Source organism: Calonectris borealis, chromosome 7, assembly GCF_964195595.1.
Source record: "Calonectris borealis chromosome 7, bCalBor7.hap1.2, whole genome shotgun sequence".
Taxonomy (NCBI): domain Eukaryota; kingdom Metazoa; phylum Chordata; class Aves; order Procellariiformes; family Procellariidae; genus Calonectris; species Calonectris borealis.
Genome location: NC_134318.1, coordinates 26,145,990 through 26,167,956, shown reverse-complemented (window position 1 = coordinate 26,167,956; position 21,967 = coordinate 26,145,990). Strand labels below are relative to the sequence as shown.

The window sequence follows — 21,967 nt, the reverse complement described above, 5'->3', positions numbered from 1 at the left end:
TCTGACAGAGCACCCTTGGGTGGCTCCTTAGGTGGGGCTGAGCAGCTGACTAACAGCGAATGGTCTGCACAGCTAGTGCTCCAGACACTGAGAGTAGCGGGAGAGATTGCCTTTCTGTCCAGTTTGAAGTATTTCCCATACATGTTAACTTTGGAAAGATGCATGTGCAAAATAAACATTTTTCCTATTGTAACTTCAAGACAAACAATGCACATTCTAACCTTGAAGGAGCTGCAGCCAGCAGCGCCACAGTGTGTTGTGCTACACTGTGTGGGTTTTGACTGATTTTTGAGGCAGGAAAATATTTATTGCCACGACCTACTCTGTGCATGTATTTCTCTTACTACAGTGCATGTCAGCGTGGACCACTCCTTGCTAGACAATACATCTCGTTTTCAGTTATTGTGTCAATAGTGACAGTTTTAGTGGATAAAATAGTAGTAGGGAAATGTGGCTTTAATTTGGCCTTTAATAGGTTGATTCTAGTTGCCACAATAAGAACTACTGTCACAGAACCAGCAAATTCTCCTGTACTTCATTCTTCACAACTGAGAACCTGTGGGGTGAGCTCACCTGAACTTAAATCCCCTAAAGGTTTTTTTTTTAATTCTAGCTGATACTCTTTTTTGGCAAAATTAACACTTTTACGATTAGACTTGCCCTTGATACAATTTTTCTTTTTCCACATTAGTAGCAATCACAGTAATTAAAACTGCAAAGATTTACAACCTTCTTTTATTTCAGTGGAACTTAACATATCCCACATATTACATCTCTTTAGTATGAGTCACGTCAGCGTGTCAAGCCAAATCCACAAAGTATTTCCATTATCTCTTCACCTTGAGTACCGTGTAACATTACCAAAGGCTGTTCCCTTTCCTTGTGGTTTTGTACACGCCTAGACCCTGTCACATTATAAAATCATTTTAATAAGCATCCATTGTGAATGAAAATACAGCAACAATATAGGGAAAAAGTTGGGGTTTTTTTTCTCCTCTATTGAAAAGTTGGCCAAGTTTTCATGATGAATTTCATGTAGCTATCTGTTTGCATGAATTAAAAAAGCAGACTTCTTGCATCTTCATGTTCTTCTCTTATTTTCAATAATCTTTATGTATAAATTTCAAGAGAACTTTATCCTGTACTAAAATAAAAATCATCTAGCAAAAGATTAGGTAGGCCAGTGCTTCATTATCAGCTTTGTCTTTCCAAGAGTGTGTTCAAATCACATGAAGTAGCCCAAATATTTTTCTGCATCTTTGAATGGATGGGCTGTCTTCTAGATCATATGCCTGTGGCCAAGACAGTCCCACTTTAACAGAGGTCTTTCTATAGGAGGCAGAGGAATTAAAGTGCTTCATTTAAATAAGGCACACATTTTTGTAGCAAAAGGCAGTGTAAATCAGAAAGGAACAGAGTAGCAGAAGTTGAAGCAGACAATAGGGTCGATACCTCTGCAGCAAGGCAGTGAGTGAATTCGGGACTGCATTTGAGGGAAGCTTTGTATGGGTGGATTGAAGTTATTTCCCATATACGTGTGATGGTCCTGGGACCAGCAGCTCATTTCTGCTAGACTGTCCTTGCTGCCGTTGGCTGCTCGCCAACCTGCTCCCCTCACAAAGCGCCTGCACTGACTGTACATCTGCCAAGTGCCAAGTCAGATGCAGGTGATGTGAATGGCCAGGACACAGATCCGAAGAGCTGCACACCAGGCAGCTCTTGCCCACCCACAGCGTACAGTACGTGCTGTCAAAGCCCATTATGTACAGCAATATGCCACAGTGCAGAACTGCAGCTGTGAGGGGGACAAAACGCACAATGCATAATTGTGCACAGCAGCAGTCCGGTCTCCAGCAGTGTCTGCAGCTCCATCGCATTTACTCCAGCAGCAGGGCACGTTTGTCACACTGCGGCCCCTGAACACGTGTGCAGAAGGAGGGAAGGGAGCTATGATTGGGTGACATGTGTCATTTGATTGCATGTCCCTGGTCCTTCGTGTTACCTGCCACATGTCATGACAACTGCTTTAACTTAGGAGATTTATTAGCATGAGGCTGGTTGTGTGCAGTTCTTTGACCAAGCGTGGAGCAGGGAAGGGGCTCTGGGTACGTCCCCCTTGCCAATAGTGTCTCTCGGTGTTCACTCTTCAGAGCCAGGACTGTCTTGGAGAGCACAGAATAGCGTCATGTTCTCTTGGGACATTGTTTTACCTCATGTATTGAAAAGCAACAGACTCCATGGTCTGTTCAGAGCCCTACATGGTCAGGTGACAAATGAGGTGTAATCTTCCCACCAGCCGTCACTATCACTGAGGCGTCCCAGAGCCATGACACAATCAGACAGTTGGTTCAAGCACTGGAAGTATGGTATGAAAATGGCTCATGCAATATTGGCAGGAAAGGTTGTTTGAACTTGCCAGCACTGTAATTGTATCAGTCATCGATGGCTTTGGGCTGCATGTTGCTAACAGGATACAGAGCTTCAGGGTTGTTTAGGATTTACCCAGAATCCTCAATTTCAATGTTACAATAGGGGTAAGAAACGAAATCTTTCACATTTGATTTACTGAACACAACTGCTGCAGGAGCATTGGGATGGTCCTTTCTTAAGGACCATCTCCCATGTGGAGTCCATGACAAGTGGCATTGTAATTAGTAGTAATTTATTAATACATTCTGTTTGCTTCTCTGTAAGAGAGAGGGAACATGAAGTCTCCAGATTATATAGTTTGGGTTCCTGTGGTTATCAGCTTTATCCTCCCAACCTGTGTTGTGTGTGTGCTTGTCCTGTCTTGCTGCTCTTTTGATCGTGCTTTTGAATATATCGTACAGCCTCTATGAGGACTGGGCACTACAAACTGTTGCAACGCAGGTAATAAGAAATGATGACTAACATGCAGCAGCGACTGAGGCCATGGGTTTCACAAATGCTACTAATTCCTGAGTTACCAGAGCCTTCCCAAGTCTGTTGGCTTAGTGACTAAAGGCATGTTCTCTTCTCTCCAGCTCGGTAGGAGAATTGATGGTGCCCATTCTGAGAAAGTGCTTTGTGAGAAGGAACTATTTGACCTTGAAGGCTATCACAGATACATAGTCAGTAGGGAATGAAATAGCCTCCTTGCTTTTTATATACCTTTCACCCAAACAGTCAAATGTAAAATGTAGCTGTCACTGAGGTTTGTAATGGTCCCTGGAGGACTTTGGAATGACAGAGCAGTAACTGTGTCAGATGTCCATTATAAAGCCAGGAAATGTTACTACGTATTCATAAAAGACTATACTCCAAATATGGAAGGAGTAATTAATTAGAAAATAATTCATTTAAATTAGACACTTTATTTGAAAATAACATAAGAAAGAGGTCAGGAAGTGGAAAAATTTGCAGGAAAAAAGCATATAAATTTGAAGCTGTGAAGACTGAGGGATATGCTTTTATTTTGTAATTAAGTTGGTGTTATAATTTTGGGGATGAGCATTACTGGAGATCTGTGACGTTTCATCGGACTGAGAAGTCTGAGTAAGGCAAGGCTGTCAGAGGTGCAGTGCTGCTCTTCGCGTACCCTGAGAAGTCGGAGGAGCGGGCGCCTGCTGCAGCTCTGCCTGTGGGAGCAGAGGCCGCTGCTGTTGTGTCCTGGCTGTAGCAGCTCTGGTCTGGCTTAGCAGAAGCAAATGTTTAAAGTGAAAAGGGTTCTTTATTTAAATAGCAAAATGGTACAACCTGCAGTAGTCCGTTATGCTTCTTAAAGTGTTTTTTTTACAGAAAATCCTGTTCCATTCCACCTTTCCAGGCCCTACCGATGTAGCAAGGCCTCCAGGCAAGGAGGGGCTCTAGGTTACAGTGAGGACCCAGCTCAGCGGAGCAGCCGTGGGCACCGCGAGCCAGGGCAAAGTGTTGCTAATAGTTCCCCATGCTTATTTTAACAGTAGGTTTAGCTAACGGTGGGCAGCCTGAGAACAAGCCCACATTAGCCCTCTGCAGCAGGCCAGGCATCGGACGTGGGGGGAAGCTGGGGCACCCCGCTATTGACGTCAATGGGAGTGGGGCCTGCCAGCCTGCAGGTAGTCATGGGAAAGGCTCCAGCAAGTGGGACCGCGTGTGCCCTGGCCCGGGGCAGCCTGGGCAGGGCGCCCAGCGGTGCCTGGCCCACGCCAGTGATGGCGGAGGGAGAATTAGGCTTTGAGGGCTGCGAGGGTAGCAGCTGCTGGAGGTTAGGCATTGCGTCTGCCTGTAAAAGCAGGCTGTTTTGTTGAACAGCAGCTCCGAGATTGTGAGTCAAAGGCCTGATTGGAAACTGCGGCCAGACGCAGGACTGTGTTTGGAGGCTTTTTGTTCCCCCATTTAAGTGTTTGGGGTTTGTTTGGGCCAGAAGTGTGCCCAGGGCTTGGGGCTGAGTCACAGGGATCCATCACCATGGAGAGTGCAGCAGGGGTTGTTTAATTCACTTAATTGAGACTACCTGAACCTCTGGTTTAAATTACTGTGAGCAGCAACAGACACGAGTATCCCCTTCTCCCTCCCCACGGTAAAGCGAGCTCCCGAAACAGCGACGTGTGAAGCCATTAGCATCCCCTCCGAGGGCCGAACCCGCACAGCCGCCTCCCAGCGCACGGAGGGCGGCGAGAAGGCGTTAAAGAAAGCAATGGGCAGGTGAAGGGGCTGCGGCCGGGCCCGGGCCGGGCGGGCGCCTTCTCCCTGCAGAGCCGCTCCGCGCTCCCTCACCCGCCTCTCCCCCCGCAGCTTCTGGACCTTTTCATGGTGTGGGACTGGTCCACCTACCTGGCTGACTACGGGCAGGCCACCTCCAAGTACCTGCGGGTCAATCCGAGCACGGCCCTCACGCTCCTGGAGAAGTAAGTGCGTGGGCCGGGGGCCGGGAGCTGCCAGCGTGGGGCGGCCGCGGGGCAGGGCCGGGGGCCGCAGCGCTCCGAGCCCGGCACCCACGGGACGACTGCGGGGCCGGGGCCGCCCTCCCGGGAGCGGCGGCGGCGAGAGCCCGGCGGCAGCGCGGGGCTGTCCCGGGGCCGAGAGCCGCGCAGAGGCGCGGGCAGTGCCGCAGCCCCGGCAGCAGCTTGCGGCTGCCCGAGTTGCGCTTTAGGGAAGGGAGATGCGTGGGGTTTCGCCGTGGTAAAGCCGGTGCGAGCACGTCGTCTGGCCCGGCGAGTGGGCTGGGGGGGGACAGCGTAAGGGAGGGCGCGTTGCCGCCAGCCGGCGGTCAACCTGCTTTTAAAAACTCCATCAAAACACTGTGATTTAAAGGCATTTTCTAACGGTGTTTTCTCTCCTCTCCTGCCTGCGATGAATATGTATTTTGCAGAGTTCACAGAGGGTGCGTATTGCCTATATTGTTACAAAATATTGTTGCTTCAATTTCTTTTATTTCCCGAATTTCGTTTTTAAATCCATTGATACGGGAGATCAGCAATAACGATATCGGGTAATTTGGCGGTGAACAAAACACGCCCGTTTGCTGAGTCTGAACTTACTATGGAAGCAGATGATAGTAACGGGTTTTCTGGTTTGCTTCTCTCCTAACGCAATTGGTAGGGCCAGTTTCTATTTGCTTAATACTTACGGGATGAAGTAGTATTTGTTAAAACGAGTTCCGCATTGCGGAAGTTTAATTTAAGAACACATAGATAACAGGTTTTGTAATCTTTCCGTTCTTACTAGCAGAAAGATCAAAAGAGGAACAAAAGTAAACCTATTTAAATAGTCGGATGTTTTCCTTTTCAAATTATGTTTCTAACGTGTTTGTATCATTTGCTTTTTTATTTCTCTAGAATGAAAGACTCTAGCAAAAAGAACAACATTTTTGCTCAGTTCAGGAAGAATGATCGTGACAAGCAGAAGCTAATAGAGACTGTAGTAAAGCAACTAAGGAGTTTAGTGAATGGTATGTCCCAGCACACATAGGAGTGTTAAATCGACAGTATCTCATCACACCAAGAGGTATTTCTTAGCCACTGTTTCTACTAAGCAAACAGTGATATCAGTTAGGACGTTCGTTTGACCAAGTAAAGGAAAAATGCAGCAGATGGCTTGTACATGGAGTCTTCAGCAAACAATTCTTTGTACGTATTTTTAATGGATCGAATACTGTTTTGTATATTGTAAACAAATGGTAAAAAATGAGACTGTACAATAAAAACCAGCTCAATCATATTGTACATGGAACAGCTGAACTGTAAATATGTTATTTAAATATCTGCAGACATGGTATCCAAAATTTTGCTCCAGGTAGGAATTATTTGAGAAATAATACCTTAGTTGCTGTTTTCTGGATGAATGCTAATTTAATGTTTTTTAAGCATTGAGATACTTGCGTTTCGGATGCCGCCTATCGTTTTCCTGCATTAAATGTATATTAGCCTTAAAGTGATTAGACATAATTTTGTATACCAGATTTTGTAGTCTGGAAGTATGAAGAAATCTTCTGATTTTTAGTACCTTTGAAAACTACCTGAGAACTAGACTTGATATTTATTTAGCATTAGGGCTTATAGGCTTTGTTCTCCTAAAGGGTTTAGTCTTGAGGTTGTGAATGTAAATAACCATTTGAGTTCTTTATACTGTGACGTTTTGTTTTGTTTTTGTTCCTCAGGGTTACTATTTCTAACTGTACTTTTGTAAGATCCCGGGTTCTTTTCCCCAGGTTGCAGTAAGGAATAGATTTGCCACTGCTGGTTTTGTGCCGCATCTGTTTGTCAGTATGCGCTTTCTACCGCCAGACCCATCCCAGCGATTAGCGTTTCGTCCCACTGCCGGTCTCTTCGCACTGTCCCCTCCTGGCTATTTTAGACACAAAGAGAATGTCTAACAAATACAAACCAAATGGAACCTGTAAAAATAATGTACATTTTCGCTGTATTTTTAAGTTATTGACGGTCTAAATACAGTAATATAAACCTCACCCGTGTTCCTGTTTTAATTTCACGCACTGGACCGCACCTCAGAGCCGGTTTCGTTGGGACCCGCACAGGTCCCGGCTCTTTGGTGATTTACCCCCGGGGCAGGGGGACGGGGGTCCGGGCGGCCCCGTCGGCGGGGTGCGGCCCGGGGGGGCAGCGGGATCCCCCCGGCTGCCGCTGCAGTCCGGGGCGGCTGGGACCGGCGGGGCCTGCGGAGCGGGGCTGAGGCGCTCCCCGGCCGGGGGAGCCTGGGCCGGGACTCGCTGCCTTGCCCGGACGGGGGGAAGGGCTGGCCCGAGGGGGCGCCCGGGGGCTCCCGGCGGGACGCGGGGCAGAGGGGCCACCCCGCGCCGAGGGGCAGCCGTCCCGCCGCGGAACCGGCCCGGCTGGGGCGGCAGTGCCGCGCCGTCGGAGGGCCCCCGAGGGGCCGGGCGGGGGACGGGAGAGGGGCGCCGGGCGCCCAGCCCCGAGGAGGGGGGGCTGCCCCGGCCGCCCCCTCTGGCCCTGGCCGCGGCCCCGCGCCCCTCGGCCACTATCCCCGGTTCTCCCGCTCCAATCACCGCACTTGGCCGCGCTGCTTAAATATGCAGCGGATACGTCATCTCCGAAGGTGGATCGGGCGTAAGTGGCCAATATCTATATAAATGTGGCCGAGGGGCGAACCGGCAGCAGGAGGCGAGCGGGGCCGGGCGGGCAGCAGCCGACAGGGCCAGCCGCGGAGCGCCCGCCCCCGGCAGCGGAGTCGCGGGGCCCCCGGCCCCCCCGCGTTTGACAGCCGCCGGGGCCGCCCCCCCGAGCCGCCCGCGCCCCCGAGCGCCCGGGGCGGGCACCCGCCGCCGCTCCGCGCCCGCCCCATCTCCCGCCGCCCGGGAGGTGGAGGATGCCGGCGAGGCTCTCCTGGCCCGAAGCGGCGGCGCTGGCGCTGCTGGCCCTGGCGCTGCTGGTCACCCTGTGCCGGCACCTGTGGGCGCTGCGCTGGAGCCTCAGCCGGGACCGCGCCAACGCCCTGCCCCTGCCCAAGGGCTCCATGGGCTGGCCCTTCTTGGGGGAGACCCTGCACTGGCTGCTCCAGGTAAGGCGCAGGGGGATGGGGACGGGGTGGGAAGGGGCTGGCGGGACCCCCGGGCTGACCTGCAGCTTGTCCCCAGGGCTCCCGCTTCCACAGCTCCCGGCGGGAGAGGTATGGAAACGTCTTCAAGACCCACCTCCTGGGCCGGCCCGTGGTGCGGGTGACGGGCGCTGAGAACATCCGCAAGATCCTGCTGGGTGAGCACACGCTGGTCAGCACGCAGTGGCCTCAGAGCACCCAGATCATCCTGGGCTCCCACACCCTGCTCAGCTCCATCGGTGACCTGCACCGCCAGCGTCGCAAGGTGAGCTTCGTGGCCGCCCCAACAGGGCATGCAGCCCAGGCGGCACCTCCTGCCCAGGCTTGGGCCTCAGTGGCACATAGCACCCCACACTTTAACCACCTGCCTCTGTTCCCCCCCCTTCTCCTAGATCCTGGCCAGAGTGTTCAGCCGCGCTGCCCTGGAGAGCTACCTGCCACGGATCCAGAAGGTTGTGAGCTGGGAGCTGCGGGGCTGGTGCATGGAGTCGGGTTCCATCGCAGTTTATTCCTCCGCTAAAACCTTAACTTTCCGCATTGCAGCTCAGATTCTGCTGGGGCTCCGCCTGGAGGAAAAGCAGTTCAAGGACCTGGCCAAAACTTTTGAACAGCTGGTGGAGAACCTCTTCTCCCTGCCCCTCAACATACCCTTCAGCGGGCTGCGCAAGGTACTGCTGCCTGACCTGCTCCCTCTGCCTGGGGACAGGGGCCCGGGCCCCAGTGGCATAGACCCCCTGTCCCCAGGCCCACCAAGGGGCACTTCCAATGGGCCAGGACATCTGCAGCACCCCATTCCGGGTCTGAGGGCCTGGTGTCTTGCCCACCCCAGCCGTCTCCCCCTCTCTCTGCACTTCTCACCTGCTCAAGGTTGGCTTCCAGCACCTCTGGGCAATGGCTCCAGCTCATTGTACAGCGCAGGGCTCCTCTCCTCCCTCACCCCGTATGTTGCCTCTGTTGGATCTGGTTAGTCCATCATGTCTGGTCCTGTCCCATCTCATCCCACCTGGATTCATGTCAGCCCACGGCAGAGGGGTCTGTGGGCATGAGCACAAAGGCAGGTGGGCACAGCGCACCTCAGGTTAGCCCTCCCTGTGCACCTCAGGGCAGGCCGAGGACTTGAGACCCTCTTATGGTCCTTGGTCCCTTGTATCCCAGCAGTGGAGAGACAGTGAGGGGTCCTGGAGCGGAACATGGCAGAGGGACAGTCTCCTCTGCCTCTTTCAACCTCCAGTTTCTTCCCTGCTGCCTTGCCCCTCTTTGCCTGCGTCTCCACACTCCTGCTTTAGGTATCAGTCCTGTGTCCCACCCCTCCTCTCCCATTTCAGTTTGTGTTCCCTCCTCTGGCTTTGGGTTCTCCACCCCTACCATAGATCAAGTCTCCTGCCCCTTTTAGCCAGGTCTTGCCCAATCTCTCATTTCCGCTGTGAGCTCTGCCCCGCTGGATCATCTTACCCAGCCAGTCCCAGTTCTCCCCCAGCCTCCCTACTGCTCTCCACCAGTTCAAAGCTCTTGTTTTCCCTGTCCAGTTTCCCTTTGCAGGTTGTCACCAGTGTGAGCTTTCACCCCCCATCCTATCCCTCCCTGCCCTCTCTCAGGTCAGCCACAGCCTGTCTGGCCCCAGACCAATCTTCAACTTGCATTTAGGTCCCCTTGTCTTCCCCCTTGCTCCCTTCCCCTGTATTCTTTGTCCAATCCTTCCCACCTCAAATCTCAGCCTTTGTATCTTCTTCCCATCATCTGGTCATGGCCATTTTTCATCCCAAATCTCTGGTCCTTCTGGCTTTTGCAGGAGGCGTGTTGATACACAGCCACACTCTGTGACTCCATCCATCCCACTTTGCAGAGAGATTGCTGATCACTTCACTTGCTGAGATCTTACCTAAATGTTTTGCTGCACAGGAGGGCAACACAACTGGAGATGAGCTGGGTGTGATTAATGTGTCTTTATCTACTATACCCTGGTGGAGCCACTCATTTGTTCCCGTCTCAGATGTGCCTTGCTGCTTGGACTCAGTTTTATTAAGTTACCTCTTCTTGTCCCTTTGGACAAGCTTCTTTCAGACCTGACACGACCGTGGGTTTGTTCAGCGCAGATGCCTCTGGACTCAGTACCGTGGGTTTACTACTGTCTTTTCATCTCAGAGTGTTTTTTAGGACTTGTGGTATTTGATTCACAACAGCAAGGCAACAGAATTTGCAGCAGTTCCCCTAAAACTGCTGCCTCTTGCAAGGCTCTGGGGCTGGGCAACAGTTTAAACAGTTCTTGCTGTTACAGATCCTGGGATTAAGGATTGCCACACTTGGGGTCCCCCGGTCTCTCTGGAGAGGGGGGCGGTTCCTAAGGCTCTCCTGAACTGTGTCTGCCTCCCGCAGGGAATCAAAGCACGGGACATACTACATGAGTTTATGGAGAAGGCTATACAGGAAAAACTGCAGAGAAACAGCCCAGAAGATCACAGCGATGCTCTGGATTTCTTAATAAACAGTGCCAAGGAGCACGGCAAAGAATTCACCATGCAGGAGCTAAAGGTAAGGAGAACCCCCCTTCAGTGTCCCTTCCGACTCAGTGGCTGTTTGAGAGACCTGAGGAGCAGGAGAAAGGTCGTGTGGGGACCCACCAGCAGCCGCTGGCTCCTGCCCTCCTCTTACCAACTCTAAGGACACCATCTCCAGCGCAAGCGAGAAAGCCTGGACTCGGCATGCTCATATGCTCTTGTAGGATCGTGTCTCTTTGCATTAGAAGAGAGCTGGTATTTAAAAAGAGAATAAATGCCTCTTCTACCTTTCCTCTTCACGGCCACCAGGCTTCAGCCTGACTTAGGAGGCTGGTAGGGTTATGTGGCTGTGCTGAGGCTCTGTATGTACGTCAGTGTGCATGCGGTAACCTCTTGGAAATATTTAGAGCTAGTTATGTGCTCCTCAAACATCCCCCCGCATCTGGCATAGCGCGGCATGTAGATCATGTCACTGTATTCCTCGGGGCTGCGAGCCCAGAAATCTCTGAGAAGATATACCAAAATGGGTCCAGGGATGGAATGATGCATTCCGGGTCATTCCGTGTCACCTCGTCATTAATTAGATCATCTAGCTTGTGGATTGCTATGATGCAACATGATGCGTCGCTGTGACTTAGGGATGAACCCAGTAGTCCTTACTGAGCCAAAACTACCAAGTGAATGTGAAGAGTATTTTGCCAAAGATCTTGGGAAAAAATCGTCATTAGTACTGCATCATTCATAGCTCCAGGTCACTTAGTGTCAGTGAATGACAGATGACACTGCATTTATATAACAAGTTTTGAAGCAGTTTTGCATGGGTACAGCAGCTGAATATAGTTTAAAAGTATTTGAATATAGTTTAAAAGTATTAAACATACATAGTTTTACCATTTATTTAGGTATTTAAGGAAAACTATGTGAAGATTAATGTTTTATAAGTAGTTTGTAAAAGTGTAATCTCTAAACCTAAAATATTTGAAAGACTATTAGATACAATTAGAACCAGCATATATTCTTAAAGTAATTTTATTATAATCATTTATTATATTGTTTATTCTAATAGAATGGTTCTTATTATAATTATTTTTAAAAAATAATTGCCAGATTCAAAATGTGATTGATTAAAATTGATTAATCTCTGTTAGTATTCACATGGATATTACACACAAATAATTACATGATCTCTCATCATGTCCCTGGCTCTGACCTCAAATGGAATAAGGGGATATTAAACATAATATGGAGTGACATGGCAGTGACCTCAGGCCAGCTGATTCAAATGATAGTATATTCATGTGCTGTCCTGTAGCTTTACAGTTAGAAAATTTCTACCTTGTCTGTATTTAACAAAATGACTTGCAAAGTGAACTGCCTATGCTTGCAATTATGGCAATATTCTCCACTCTAATAAAACAGTAGTAGAGCTCTCATCCAGTGAAATGGTGTAATTGGATAAAAAGTCCAAAGCTGTCTCAGAGTCATGGATATATCTGACTTTGAGAGACACTCTAAACACTGGCACACACTAGTTACTAATTTGCTTTTTTGTTCAAATGACTTTGAAGGACTGTTTTCCCAGAAATTTTCCAAAATACACTGCTGACATGAACTCAGCAGGACCCTTAAATGTAAAGGTCGTTAAAAAGATACCTCTTTGCCAAAAGTACTGTTTTAACACATTTTAAACCTTGGAATGATTAAAAAAAAACCCCATCCTACATACCAGTGCTGTCACCGGCTGGATGGGTGGAATGGTAACGCCGCCAGTCCTGCCGCCCAGGACGGGGCGTCGGGCAGTAGCACAGGCACAATACTGGTGAAGCTGTGGGAAGATGCTGCCTCCCAGTCACCGGCTATGTTGGCCTTATAAGAGCAGGGAGGGAGTCAGCAGCTCGGTGTCACAACTTGCAGAGCAGCACTGTCAGAGGTTGATGCAGGGAGTCATAAGGGCTGTTATTTCAAGTCACAGAGCCTGCCCTAAATTCCTTGCATGTTACTGAGATGCCTGGGCTTTTAATTGCAAGTGGTGGAAGTGAGAGATTTCTTTTCATCTGGGTCTGCTACCTTGTGAATGTAAAAATTCTTGCTAACGCCTGCAGGAGGTGTGATAGGGGTCGACAGGGATCTGTTATTTCAGAGGTTTTATTTCAGCTGAAAGATGCCCTTGAGAGCTGCGCTTTGGCAAAAGCCTGTAGTCCAGCCAATATATGGCGCTGGGGACGGTAGCAAAGAGTAATCCTTGTTACATTATCCTTGACCTTACCAGACTTGGCTCCAGGTACCTTCAGGCTTCAGGTGTCCTTCCCTGTGTTTTTGGCTTCACCTCTCCAGAAACCAGTTGTGTCAGAACAATTTAAAATCCAGACACGTAGCTGTGTGAAAGGAAACTGCTCTGTTTCCCTGGGGGGTTTTGCTCCACTTTGCCCCTGGGCTGGAGCGATTAGTGCTCGGTAGTGCCAGCCGGGTCCCAGCCTCTCCCAGGGTGGCAGCTCCCTGTGCTCCTCCCTCGGGCTTCTCCTGTGGCTTTTGGGTTTGGCCTCCGGCCTCAGCACTCCCAGCCCAGTGCTGCGGAGCCGCTGGCACCTTCAGATGGTGCTGTAAGTTTGAGCATTATGTTTGCTGTCAGAGATGTGACATGCCATAACCCAGCCCCAGGCAACCCTTAACTTTTGGAAAAAATTTCCAAAAGTTGATCACAGGGTGCTGCAAACAGCCCACAGCAACGTGGCATGTGCTGCGGGGGGCCATATAGACCCTGCAGACAGTCCTGGAAAGACTGGGAGGCTGCGTGGGGATCCATGAGCCGGGACAAGGCACGTGTTACGGATTTGACTGTGCTGTGGTCCATCTGAGCTGGTTAACCTCCTAACTTCTTATGGAGACATCTGCTATGGAGCTATCAGGAACACTGCTGTGCTTCAGCGTGTAAAGCTTGAAAAGCGAGCAAGTCCTTTGCCTGCATCCCTGCGGGAGACTCCCTGCCAGCTACAGCACCTCCCGGGCTGACCTGCTATAGCAGGGAGGTCTTCCTGCTTTCGACTGTATTGGTTTGAGTCCCTTCCCAGACAAGCAAATGGTCAATTATAACTGGAGATGGATCAAATGCAACCCATTTTAGCTGCCAGCACATCTAGGATTTATGCATGAACACACAGCCTCATAACCACTGGCCGGGCAGAAAGGTAAAAGCTGGGCACAAAGGGGAATTGGCAGATGAAGGCAAAAAGTGTAATACTTGAAATGAACTTCACTCTGTATGCTAAAATGCCTGCTAAAATGCTTCTTTAAAATTTGTAAATCTTTGGAGGAAAGCTCAGAAGAGCTGGATTAGAGGTGATGTGTACTCATCTCAGTTGTGTTTCTGCATCAGTCACTTGGCAAGTAGATGTCCAGGAATGGAAGAACAAAGGTGTCTTGTTTTGGTCCCTGCCAACCCAGTGTGGGTGCCGGTTTGTGGAGAGCAGAGGGGGGGCCAGGGCCCTCTGTACAGAGGCAAAACCTGCAAAAGGTGAGAACAGTCTGAATCACAACCAGTTTAAAATGGCATTCAAACTTGTCACCTTCCTTCCTCTCCCAGGAGTCAGCGATTGAGCTCATATTTGCTGCTTTTTTCACCACGGCTAGTGCCAGCACCTCTCTGATCCTCCTGCTACTGAAGCACCCCTCAGTGATTGAAAAAATAAGGCAGGAGTTGATGTCCCACGAGCTGTACCAGCAGTGTGAGCGCTGCCCTGTGGGACCCTGCCCGGACACCCTGACGGCCCAGAGCAGAGACAGCGAGAAGCCACTTCACCCCACGGCCAAAGATGCTCGCGAGGACCAGAGCCACCCCCCGGGGCCAACGGAGGAAAGACCCCCGCAGCCCCACGCCCCGCCAGAGCCCACCCTCCCCCAGAGCAGTCCCTGTGCTGGCCCCCAGCTCCGGGCGCCGTCAGGGCAGAGCTGTCACTGCCCCTCGGACATCAGCCTGGAGAAGCTGAGCCGCCTGCGCTATCTGGACTGTGTGATTAAGGAGGTGCTGCGGGTGCTGCCCCCCGTCTCCGGAGGCTACAGGACGGCACTGCAGACTTTCGAGCTGGATGTAAGTGCCTGTGCCTCGCATGCTAGCGGGCTGCTAGGGAGCCGCTGCCTGCCACTGCCTGCAAGCACCCTGTCCGGCACAGTGGTGGTGCTTGGTGGTATATCTCAGGGGAGGGTGGCACACAGCAACCTCCGTGGGTCCCAGCTGGGCTGGGGAGAAAAGGAGCTGCGGAGCAGGTGGGCAACGTGGTGGGGCTGTCCCCAGGTACCCTCTGCTCACCCTCCACTAGCACAGCCGGCTGCACAGGTATGTAATGCTCCTCTCCTCCCCTCTTCTCTCCCCCTCCCAGGGCTACCAGATCCCCAAAGGCTGGAGCGTCATGTACAGCATCCGTGACACGCATGAGACGGCTGCCATCTACCAGAGCCCCCCCGGCGGCTTCGACCCAGATCGCTTCGGTGCTGCCCGGATGGAGGCTGCGGGCCGCTTCCATTACATCCCCTTCGGCGGTGGGGTGCGGAGCTGCATCGGCAAGGAGCTGGCGCAGACCATCCTCAAGCTGCTGGCCATCGAGCTGGTCGGCACGGCCCGCTGGGAGCTGGCTACCCCCAGCTACCCCGCCATGCAGACCGTGCCCATTGTGCACCCCGTCAATGACGGGCTGCAGCTCTACTTCCACCCCTTGCAGCCCAGCTGTGGCAGCGAGGCCTGAGCCAGGGGTCCGCTGCCCCCATCAGCCCTGGCGTCGATGCCCCTCCATGGCTGCCAGGGGCAAGTCTCTGCTGTCCCAGGCTGGTTATGGCACTGGGTCACTGCAGAGCAAAACCCCAAAAGTCTTTTTATTTTTCGCCTCCTGGTGCAAGCTGATAGGGAGGGTCCTGCAGAGTCCTGCTCCTGAGCACTGGGGTGAGCCTCAGCCCCAGCCCAGGGGCAAAACCTGCTGAAGCTGCTGGCAGGGAGCATCCCCCATGGGGGCTCAGCCAGCCCCTGTCCCACGCAGGTCTCCAGCCGCTGAGGATGGGGAGCAAAACTCCCAGCCCCACAGCTAAGGCTCCCAGAGCTTTTCTGTCCCAGGGTTATCTCCTGTGGGCGTGTTATAGGAGAGGCAGGATGAACATCCTGCACGCTGTAGCTTTTTAGATGTAAAAAGAGGGAAGATGGGGGGGCTCTGCGGGAAAACACAAGCCAGGGCTGCCCAATCCATCGCATTAGCTGTAGCTAGAATAATAGGGTGTAAAGTGGTTTTTATTGTAAATATTTAATCTCATTCCTGCACTTCCCATTAGAGCCGGCACAAAGAGGACATGTCTCATTCACCCAGTAGTAGTAGCTGTGTATGTTGTGCCTGAGCACCATGCTGCTGCTTCTGCCCTGAAGCCCCGCTCTGGGGTCCCTGCAGGATGCGCTCCGCAGCCGCAGCCTGACCGAGGGATCGGACTGAAGCAGGGGAGGGGCTTTGGGGAATAAACATTTGGAAAATGGACATTTCTGAATATGTCTAATTTATGTTATAAAGTCCCCTGTTCCTGATGATGCTGTTCACATTACAGAGGGGGCATTTGCAGTGACACAGGCCCCATGGTGGCTGGCTGGCCAATCTGACAGTGTCACCTCCCGCAGCCTAGCTTTGCCAGGGAAAGTGCCAGGACAGCAGCTCTGTGGGTCCAGCCAGGAGGTGGTACCTGGGGCTAAGCCTGGGTGCTGAGGGCACCTTTTTAGGTGGCTTTTGAGTACCACCTGCCTCGCTGAGACGCGGGGTATTTCTCTCCCATGTAAAATGAAGTGAGTCCTGTTGCTTGTGCACTGAGAACAGTGCTGGGCCCAAGTCCTTGCTCCACTGCAATGTGTGTATAAGCTCCTTTCGGCTTCAGCTCTGCTCCCCACTGTCACGCGCCCTACATGGAAGCAGTGGGGGAAACCATCTGCCTGGTCCCTCCAGTGCATCCTGGGCCTGGCGGCGCGGTGTGCTCTGTGTGAAGAACCAGCAGCAGCTTGACCTGCGAGGGCAGAAATGTGGCATGAGGACAGAGTCCCTTTGGCAAGGCTCTGGGGAGCTCCCCTGTCCCCTGTCATCGTCCTGCTTCAATGCCAGGCTACAAATGACCTCGCCCTGGCCAGTCCCCCTTGCATGTCTCTGCTGGGGCACTGCAGTGGGGTGTGTGATGCCGTTAGCTGTCAGAGGGCTGCGCAGCAAGCACAACGCTACCTGGGGCAGAAATGTGGCTCCCAAATGTGACAGGTCAAATCTGGAAGAGGTTGAACTGCAGGGCTGAGTTAAGTGCTGTTGGCAGATCGACCCCGTAGTGAACCAGATCCTCTGCCCCTCCTGACCTTGTCCTGAAAGGTGAATCTTTCCGGCTATCAGAGGTGAAATCAGTAAGTGGTGGCTGCAAGTGGCAATGACTAACTTTAATTAGCAGGAGCTGCTGGCTTGGCTGTGACCCACAGGCGACGCAGGCTCCCATCGCGGGCAGGGCTGCGGGCAGGGCTGGGCCTGCAGCGCCCAGCACCGGCTACGGGAGGGCCGGGGCTCCTCCAGCAGCGCACTTAAAAATTACCCCGGGGCGCTAACGAGCCCCGTAGCCACCCGCTGAAAAATGTAACATGAATCTAGTTTAAAAGAAAAAAAAACTTGAAACTGATTTTGTTTGCAGGTAAACACGAGCATTTACAAATGAAGTGTAATAATTGTTACTTGTAATCAAAGTTTGTTCATATTAGGCTGTTAATTTCTTGACCCCCTTCCAAGATGTTTTTAATTATCCCTTTCACTCTTTACCATTTGATTCTTTTCGAGCCGATGGCTGGGGAATACACAGCTGGTGAGATAATAAAGCCTTCCTGTGGCAATTATCGGTGCTCAGGCCACCGTATCTCGTTATTTTGATAGACAGTGAACTTGGCGCGGTTGCCGGCCGGGTTCACGCAGATGTCACGGTCCGTGTTGTAGGTCACAAGCAGGTCAGCGCCCGGCAAGGGGAGAGCGCCGGGTCAGGGCGCGGCCGCCGCTCCCGTCCAGCGCCGGCCGGGCCCCGCGGAGCCGCGCCATGCCCCGAGGGGCTGCGCGCCTCCGGGGGCGAGGAAGTACCCCGCGGCGGGGGGGGCGCCTCTTGGGCAAGGGGCTGCGGAGGCGGGCAGCCCCGCTCCCGCAAGGCATCGTAAGAGGAGGGAGGGTCCCTTGTGATGTGTTGATTGTCAGAAAAACCATAATTAAAAGTGACCTCTTCCCCCCCTACACAAACACACACACACAACTTCCAGCGTTTATTGAGCCTGTCTGGGAGCAAGGAAGGAAAAGTAACAGGGAAGGGAAAAGGAAACAAAAACGGGGGCGGGAGGGAAAAAGCGAGCACGATAGTTTATTGGTAGCAGCCGTGCCCAGCGGAGCGCTCCGCGGCCCCGTCCCTCCCTCCGCGGCTCCGCAGCCGCGGTCCGCGCCGGGCGCCCTTTCCCCAGCGGCCGCGTGCCCCGGACGGCGCCTCCTGCGCCGGGACCCAGCGGGAGCCCCAGCGAGCGCAGCCGCCCCGGTCCCGCCGCGCTCCTCCTGGCCGGAGCCGCCCGAGAGCAACCCCCGGTGCCTGCCCGCCGCCTCCAGGAGGGACCCCCTCCGCGCCCCGGCTGCAGGCGGGGAGCCCGGCCGGTGCCGAGCGCCCCTTCCCGGCCGCGGCAGCCCCGACGGCCCCGGGGTGCCGGCAAGCCCCGGGCGAGGGCGGGCAGCGGACCCCGGGGAGAGGAGCCGGGCACGGCGGGTTGGGTGTTTCCTTTCCGCGCTCACCTCCCTTTCCCTCGGTGACCCGCGCTTGAACCTGCATCGGGAGGCTGAGACGGACTGCTGCCCGCGGCTCCTTCCTCCGCGGCCGGGCAGAAATACAAGCCGGCCCTTTCGAGGTGAACCCGAGGACAGCGGAGGCTCCTCCGCCGATGCGGCGGCACAAGTTGCGGCTCTGCCCGGCGGGCCACCGGGCTCCCCCAGCACGGGGGACCGCCCGCCCCGTCCGGTCCCCGGCACCGGCCCGGCTTCTCCCGGCTCCGCTTACTCGCTCGCCGTTCCCGGGCGGGCGAAGGAGCTCCGCAGCTTGCAGAGCGCATCGGCACCGGCCGGGGAGCGCCCCCGGGGGTAGGTGTGTCGGGGCAGCCGGGCTGCCGGGTGCTGGAGCGGGGCATTTCTCTGCCTCGGCGCAACCTGCTGGTCTCTAACGAGCGTTGGCGATAAATCCGAGGAGGCGGCCGGCCCCCGGCTGTCAGCGGCGTCCCGCAGCCCGCTCGCTGAGCGCGGTGCAGCGGGGAGCGAGCCCCGAGCCGCTGCCGCCGCGCTCGGCAGCACCTTCCCTTCCCCGGCGGCGGTCTGCGGCGGGCAGGATGCGCTGCGCAAAGCAAACAGTTAAAGATTTTGGGGGGAGGAGCCAGGCCGCAATCCGCAATTAAAGATGAACTTTGGGTGAACTAATTTATCGGACCAAGGTAGGGTGGGCAGCAACCTGGGAAGGGTATAAAAGGCGGCCCGCGGCGAGCACGGCCCACGCACTCGGAGCTCCCGGGGGGCCGGGCTGGACTGGACTCGCTCCCCAGCCATGGGCTTCTCCGCCCTGGTCGCCAGCGCCCTGTGCACCTTCCTGCTGCCCCTTCTACTCTTTCTGGCCGCCGTCAAGCTCTGGGACCTGTACTGTGTGAGCGGCCGCGACCCCAGCTGCCCGCTCCCGCTGCCCCCGGGCACCATGGGGCTCCCCTTCTTCGGGGAGACGCTGCAGATGGTGCTGCAGGTAAGGCGAGGCGATGCCGCGGGGAGCGGGGAAGCGCCCCGGCTCCTCCTCTGGCTGCAGGGGAGTGGGGTGAGCAGCGGCTTCGCCGGGTTCCCGTGCCCAGGTGGGAAAGAGCTGCTCTCCCTGCCCCTTCCTCTCTTCCTTTTTTAAATTTATTTTATTATTTCCCCCCGTCCCCTGTCCAGAGGCGGAAATTCCTGCAGATGAAGCGCAGGAAATACGGCTTCATCTACAAGACTCACCTCTTCGGGCGGCCCACGGTGCGGGTGATGGGCGCCGAGAACGTGCGGCACATCCTGCTGGGCGAGCACCGGCTCGTCTCCGTGCAGTGGCCCGCTTCCGTGCGCACCATCCTGGGTTCGGGCTGCCTCTCCAACCTCCACAACGGGCAGCACAAGCACCGCAAAAAGGTACGGCCCCGGCGGCGGGCAGGGAGCGGGCGCGGCCGCCCCAGGCGCGGCGGCTGAGCCTGTGTCCCCTTCCTCCTCCTCCTCCTCCTCCTCGTCCCCCCGGGCAGGTGATCATGCGGGCCTTCTCCCGGGACGCCCTGCAGCACTACGTGCCTGTCATCCAGGAGGAGGTCAACGCCTGCTTGGCACAGTGGCTGGGCGCGGCCGGGCCCTGCCTGCTGGTGTACCCCGAGGTGAAGCGCCTCATGTTTCGTATCGCCATGAGGATCCTGCTGGGCTTCCAGCCCTGCCAGGCCAGCCCCGATGGCGAGCAGCAGCTGGTGGAGGCCTTCGAGGAGATGATCCGCAACCTCTTCTCCCTCCCTATCGACGTGCCCTTCAGCGGGCTCTATCGGGTAAGGCTCCTGGTGGGCTGGGAGGAGAGGGGTGCCCCTGCAGCCAGGGCAGCAGGGAATGGATGGGAGGGATGGCAGCATTGGCCTAAGTCCCACATTGCTCTCCCTGCTGCCTGGCCAGGGCTTGCGGGCGCGCAACATCATCCATGCCAAGATTGAGGAGAACATCCGTGCCAAGATGGCCCGCAAGGAGCCTGAGGGCGGCTACAAGGATGCGCTGCAGCTGCTGATGGAGCACACACAGGGCAACGGGGAGCAGCTCAACATGCAGGTGAGGTTCCCCAGGGCCAGGTCCATCCCTTTCCCCCCAGTCCCTCTGTCAGCAGCATCTTTTGGGGCCAAAAGGAGAGAGCAGGAGGCTAGCCCCCTTTTCCCCAGCAATAAACCAGAGGCTGGACCCAGGCTGTTGGATGGGGAGCACAGGACCAGGGCCATGTCCCCAGAGAGCATAAGCAGCACCCCCATCCTGGCCCCTGGGTGCCTGCTCCAGCCTGGGAGTGGTGCACAGTGATGTGGTGGTGGAGTGGGCCTGGTGGTAATATTATATTCAAGACCTGTTTTGTGTTCCTCTGTCTTGTGCATAAGGAGCTGAAGGAGTCTGCCACAGAGCTGCTGTTTGGGGGCCATGAAACCACTGCTAGCGCTGCCACGTCGCTGATTGCCTTCCTAGGGCTCCACCACGATGTCCTGCAGAAAGTGAGGAAAGAGCTGCAGGTGAAGGTGTGTGCTCCCCCGGAACCATTCCACAGGAGCAGGCAGTGGGAAGGTACCTCCAGGAGAGGTGTCCCAGACAGGGCTCCCCTCAACCCAGGTGATGCCTTTCTTTTAGGGGGTGGCAGGAAAACATCACTTGCTGAGGGCCAGCTGCTTTGCAGTGCCGGGAGCCCTGGCTGCCTGCTCCATAAAAGTCATGGCAGCATCTTCCTTTCTAGGGGTTACTGTGCAGTCCCAACCAAGAGAAGCAGCTGGACATGGAGGTCTTGGAGCAGCTGAAGTACACGGGCTGTGTCATCAAAGAAACCCTCCGGTTGAGCCCTCCTGTTCCTGGAGGATTTCGAATTGCACTCAAGACCCTTGAGCTAAATGTAAGCGGGGCTTGGGCTCGGCTCCTCAGCACAGCTGCAAAGAAGTAGCGCGTTCACATAGCCTATCTGCCTTAGAGTGACCTGCAGGAAGCCAGGAGGGGAGGTGGGGTGCACCGATGTGTCCTGTGCCGACACTTCACCTTATTTAACACAGCAAGGCGCTTCATGTCTCCTTTCTCTTCTTTTGATAGGGTTACCAGATCCCTAAAGGTTGGAATGTTATTTACAGTATCTGCGATACCCACGACGTGGCAGATCTCTTTACCAACAAGGATGAATTTAACCCAGATCGCTTCATGTCTCCATCTCCAGAGGATTCTTCTAGGTTCAGTTTCATTCCTTTTGGTGGGGGCTTGAGGAGCTGTGTGGGCAAAGAGTTTGCAAAAGTCCTTCTAAAAATATTTACAGTGGAGTTGGCTCGGAGCTGTGACTGGCAGCTGCTGAATGGACCTCCTACAATGAAAACGGGCCCCATAGTGTACCCTGTGGACAATCTGCCTACCAAATTCATAGGTTTCAGCGGCCATATCTGAGAGCTCAACGCTTGCCTCCGGCTGGATTTCTATATAGCTTCTAATATGTACATAGCAACTTTTTATAGTAACAAAGGCCTTTAAATATTTAAACTTGTAAATGTATGATAGTTATTTATGTCTCCTAAATATTTCAAAAGGCTATGATTTTTTTTTTCCCCAAGCACTACAATTATGGGTCTCTGATTCATAATTAGATAATGTTATTTCTATAGAAATAAGTTTTCCCCTATTTAAAAATTGTATTGA

At 53.9% G+C, this 21,967-nt stretch overlaps 3 protein-coding genes across 14 annotated transcripts in view; all 3 read left to right on the top strand.

Moving 5' to 3' along the window:
* Positions 1 to 6,910, top strand: part of EXOC6 (exocyst complex component 6) — a 94,909-nt gene extending 87,999 nt beyond the window's left edge. For 8 of the 12 annotated variants that reach the window (XM_075154720.1, XM_075154719.1, XM_075154730.1 and 5 more), the window contains 2 exons: positions 4,738 to 4,850; positions 5,781 to 6,910. In XM_075154720.1, the coding sequence (XP_075010821.1) occupies positions 4,738 to 4,850; positions 5,781 to 5,913 (246 nt within the window). In that variant the 3' untranslated portion in view covers positions 5,914 to 6,910. The other 4 variants (XM_075154717.1, XM_075154718.1, XM_075154726.1 and 1 more) reach the window with 3 other exon arrangements.
* Positions 6,911 to 7,788: 878 nt separating this feature from the next.
* On the top strand, positions 7,789 to 15,368 carry CYP26C1 (cytochrome P450 family 26 subfamily C member 1). The gene is made up of 6 exons (XM_075155385.1): positions 7,789 to 7,980; positions 8,057 to 8,281; positions 8,409 to 8,684; positions 10,390 to 10,545; positions 14,092 to 14,595; positions 14,885 to 15,368. The coding sequence occupies exons 1-6, from the start codon at positions 7,789 to 7,791 to the stop codon at positions 15,245 to 15,247; spliced, it is 1,716 nt and encodes a 571-aa protein (XP_075011486.1). The 3' UTR covers positions 15,248 to 15,368.
* Positions 15,369 to 19,106: 3,738 nt separating this feature from the next.
* CYP26A1 (cytochrome P450 family 26 subfamily A member 1) lies at positions 19,107 to 21,718 on the top strand. The gene is made up of 7 exons (XM_075155456.1): positions 19,107 to 19,295; positions 19,481 to 19,705; positions 19,813 to 20,100; positions 20,222 to 20,371; positions 20,686 to 20,820; positions 21,033 to 21,185; positions 21,377 to 21,718. The coding sequence occupies exons 1-7, from the start codon at positions 19,107 to 19,109 to the stop codon at positions 21,716 to 21,718; spliced, it is 1,482 nt and encodes a 493-aa protein (XP_075011557.1).
* Positions 21,719 to 21,967: the final 249 nt, after the last annotated feature.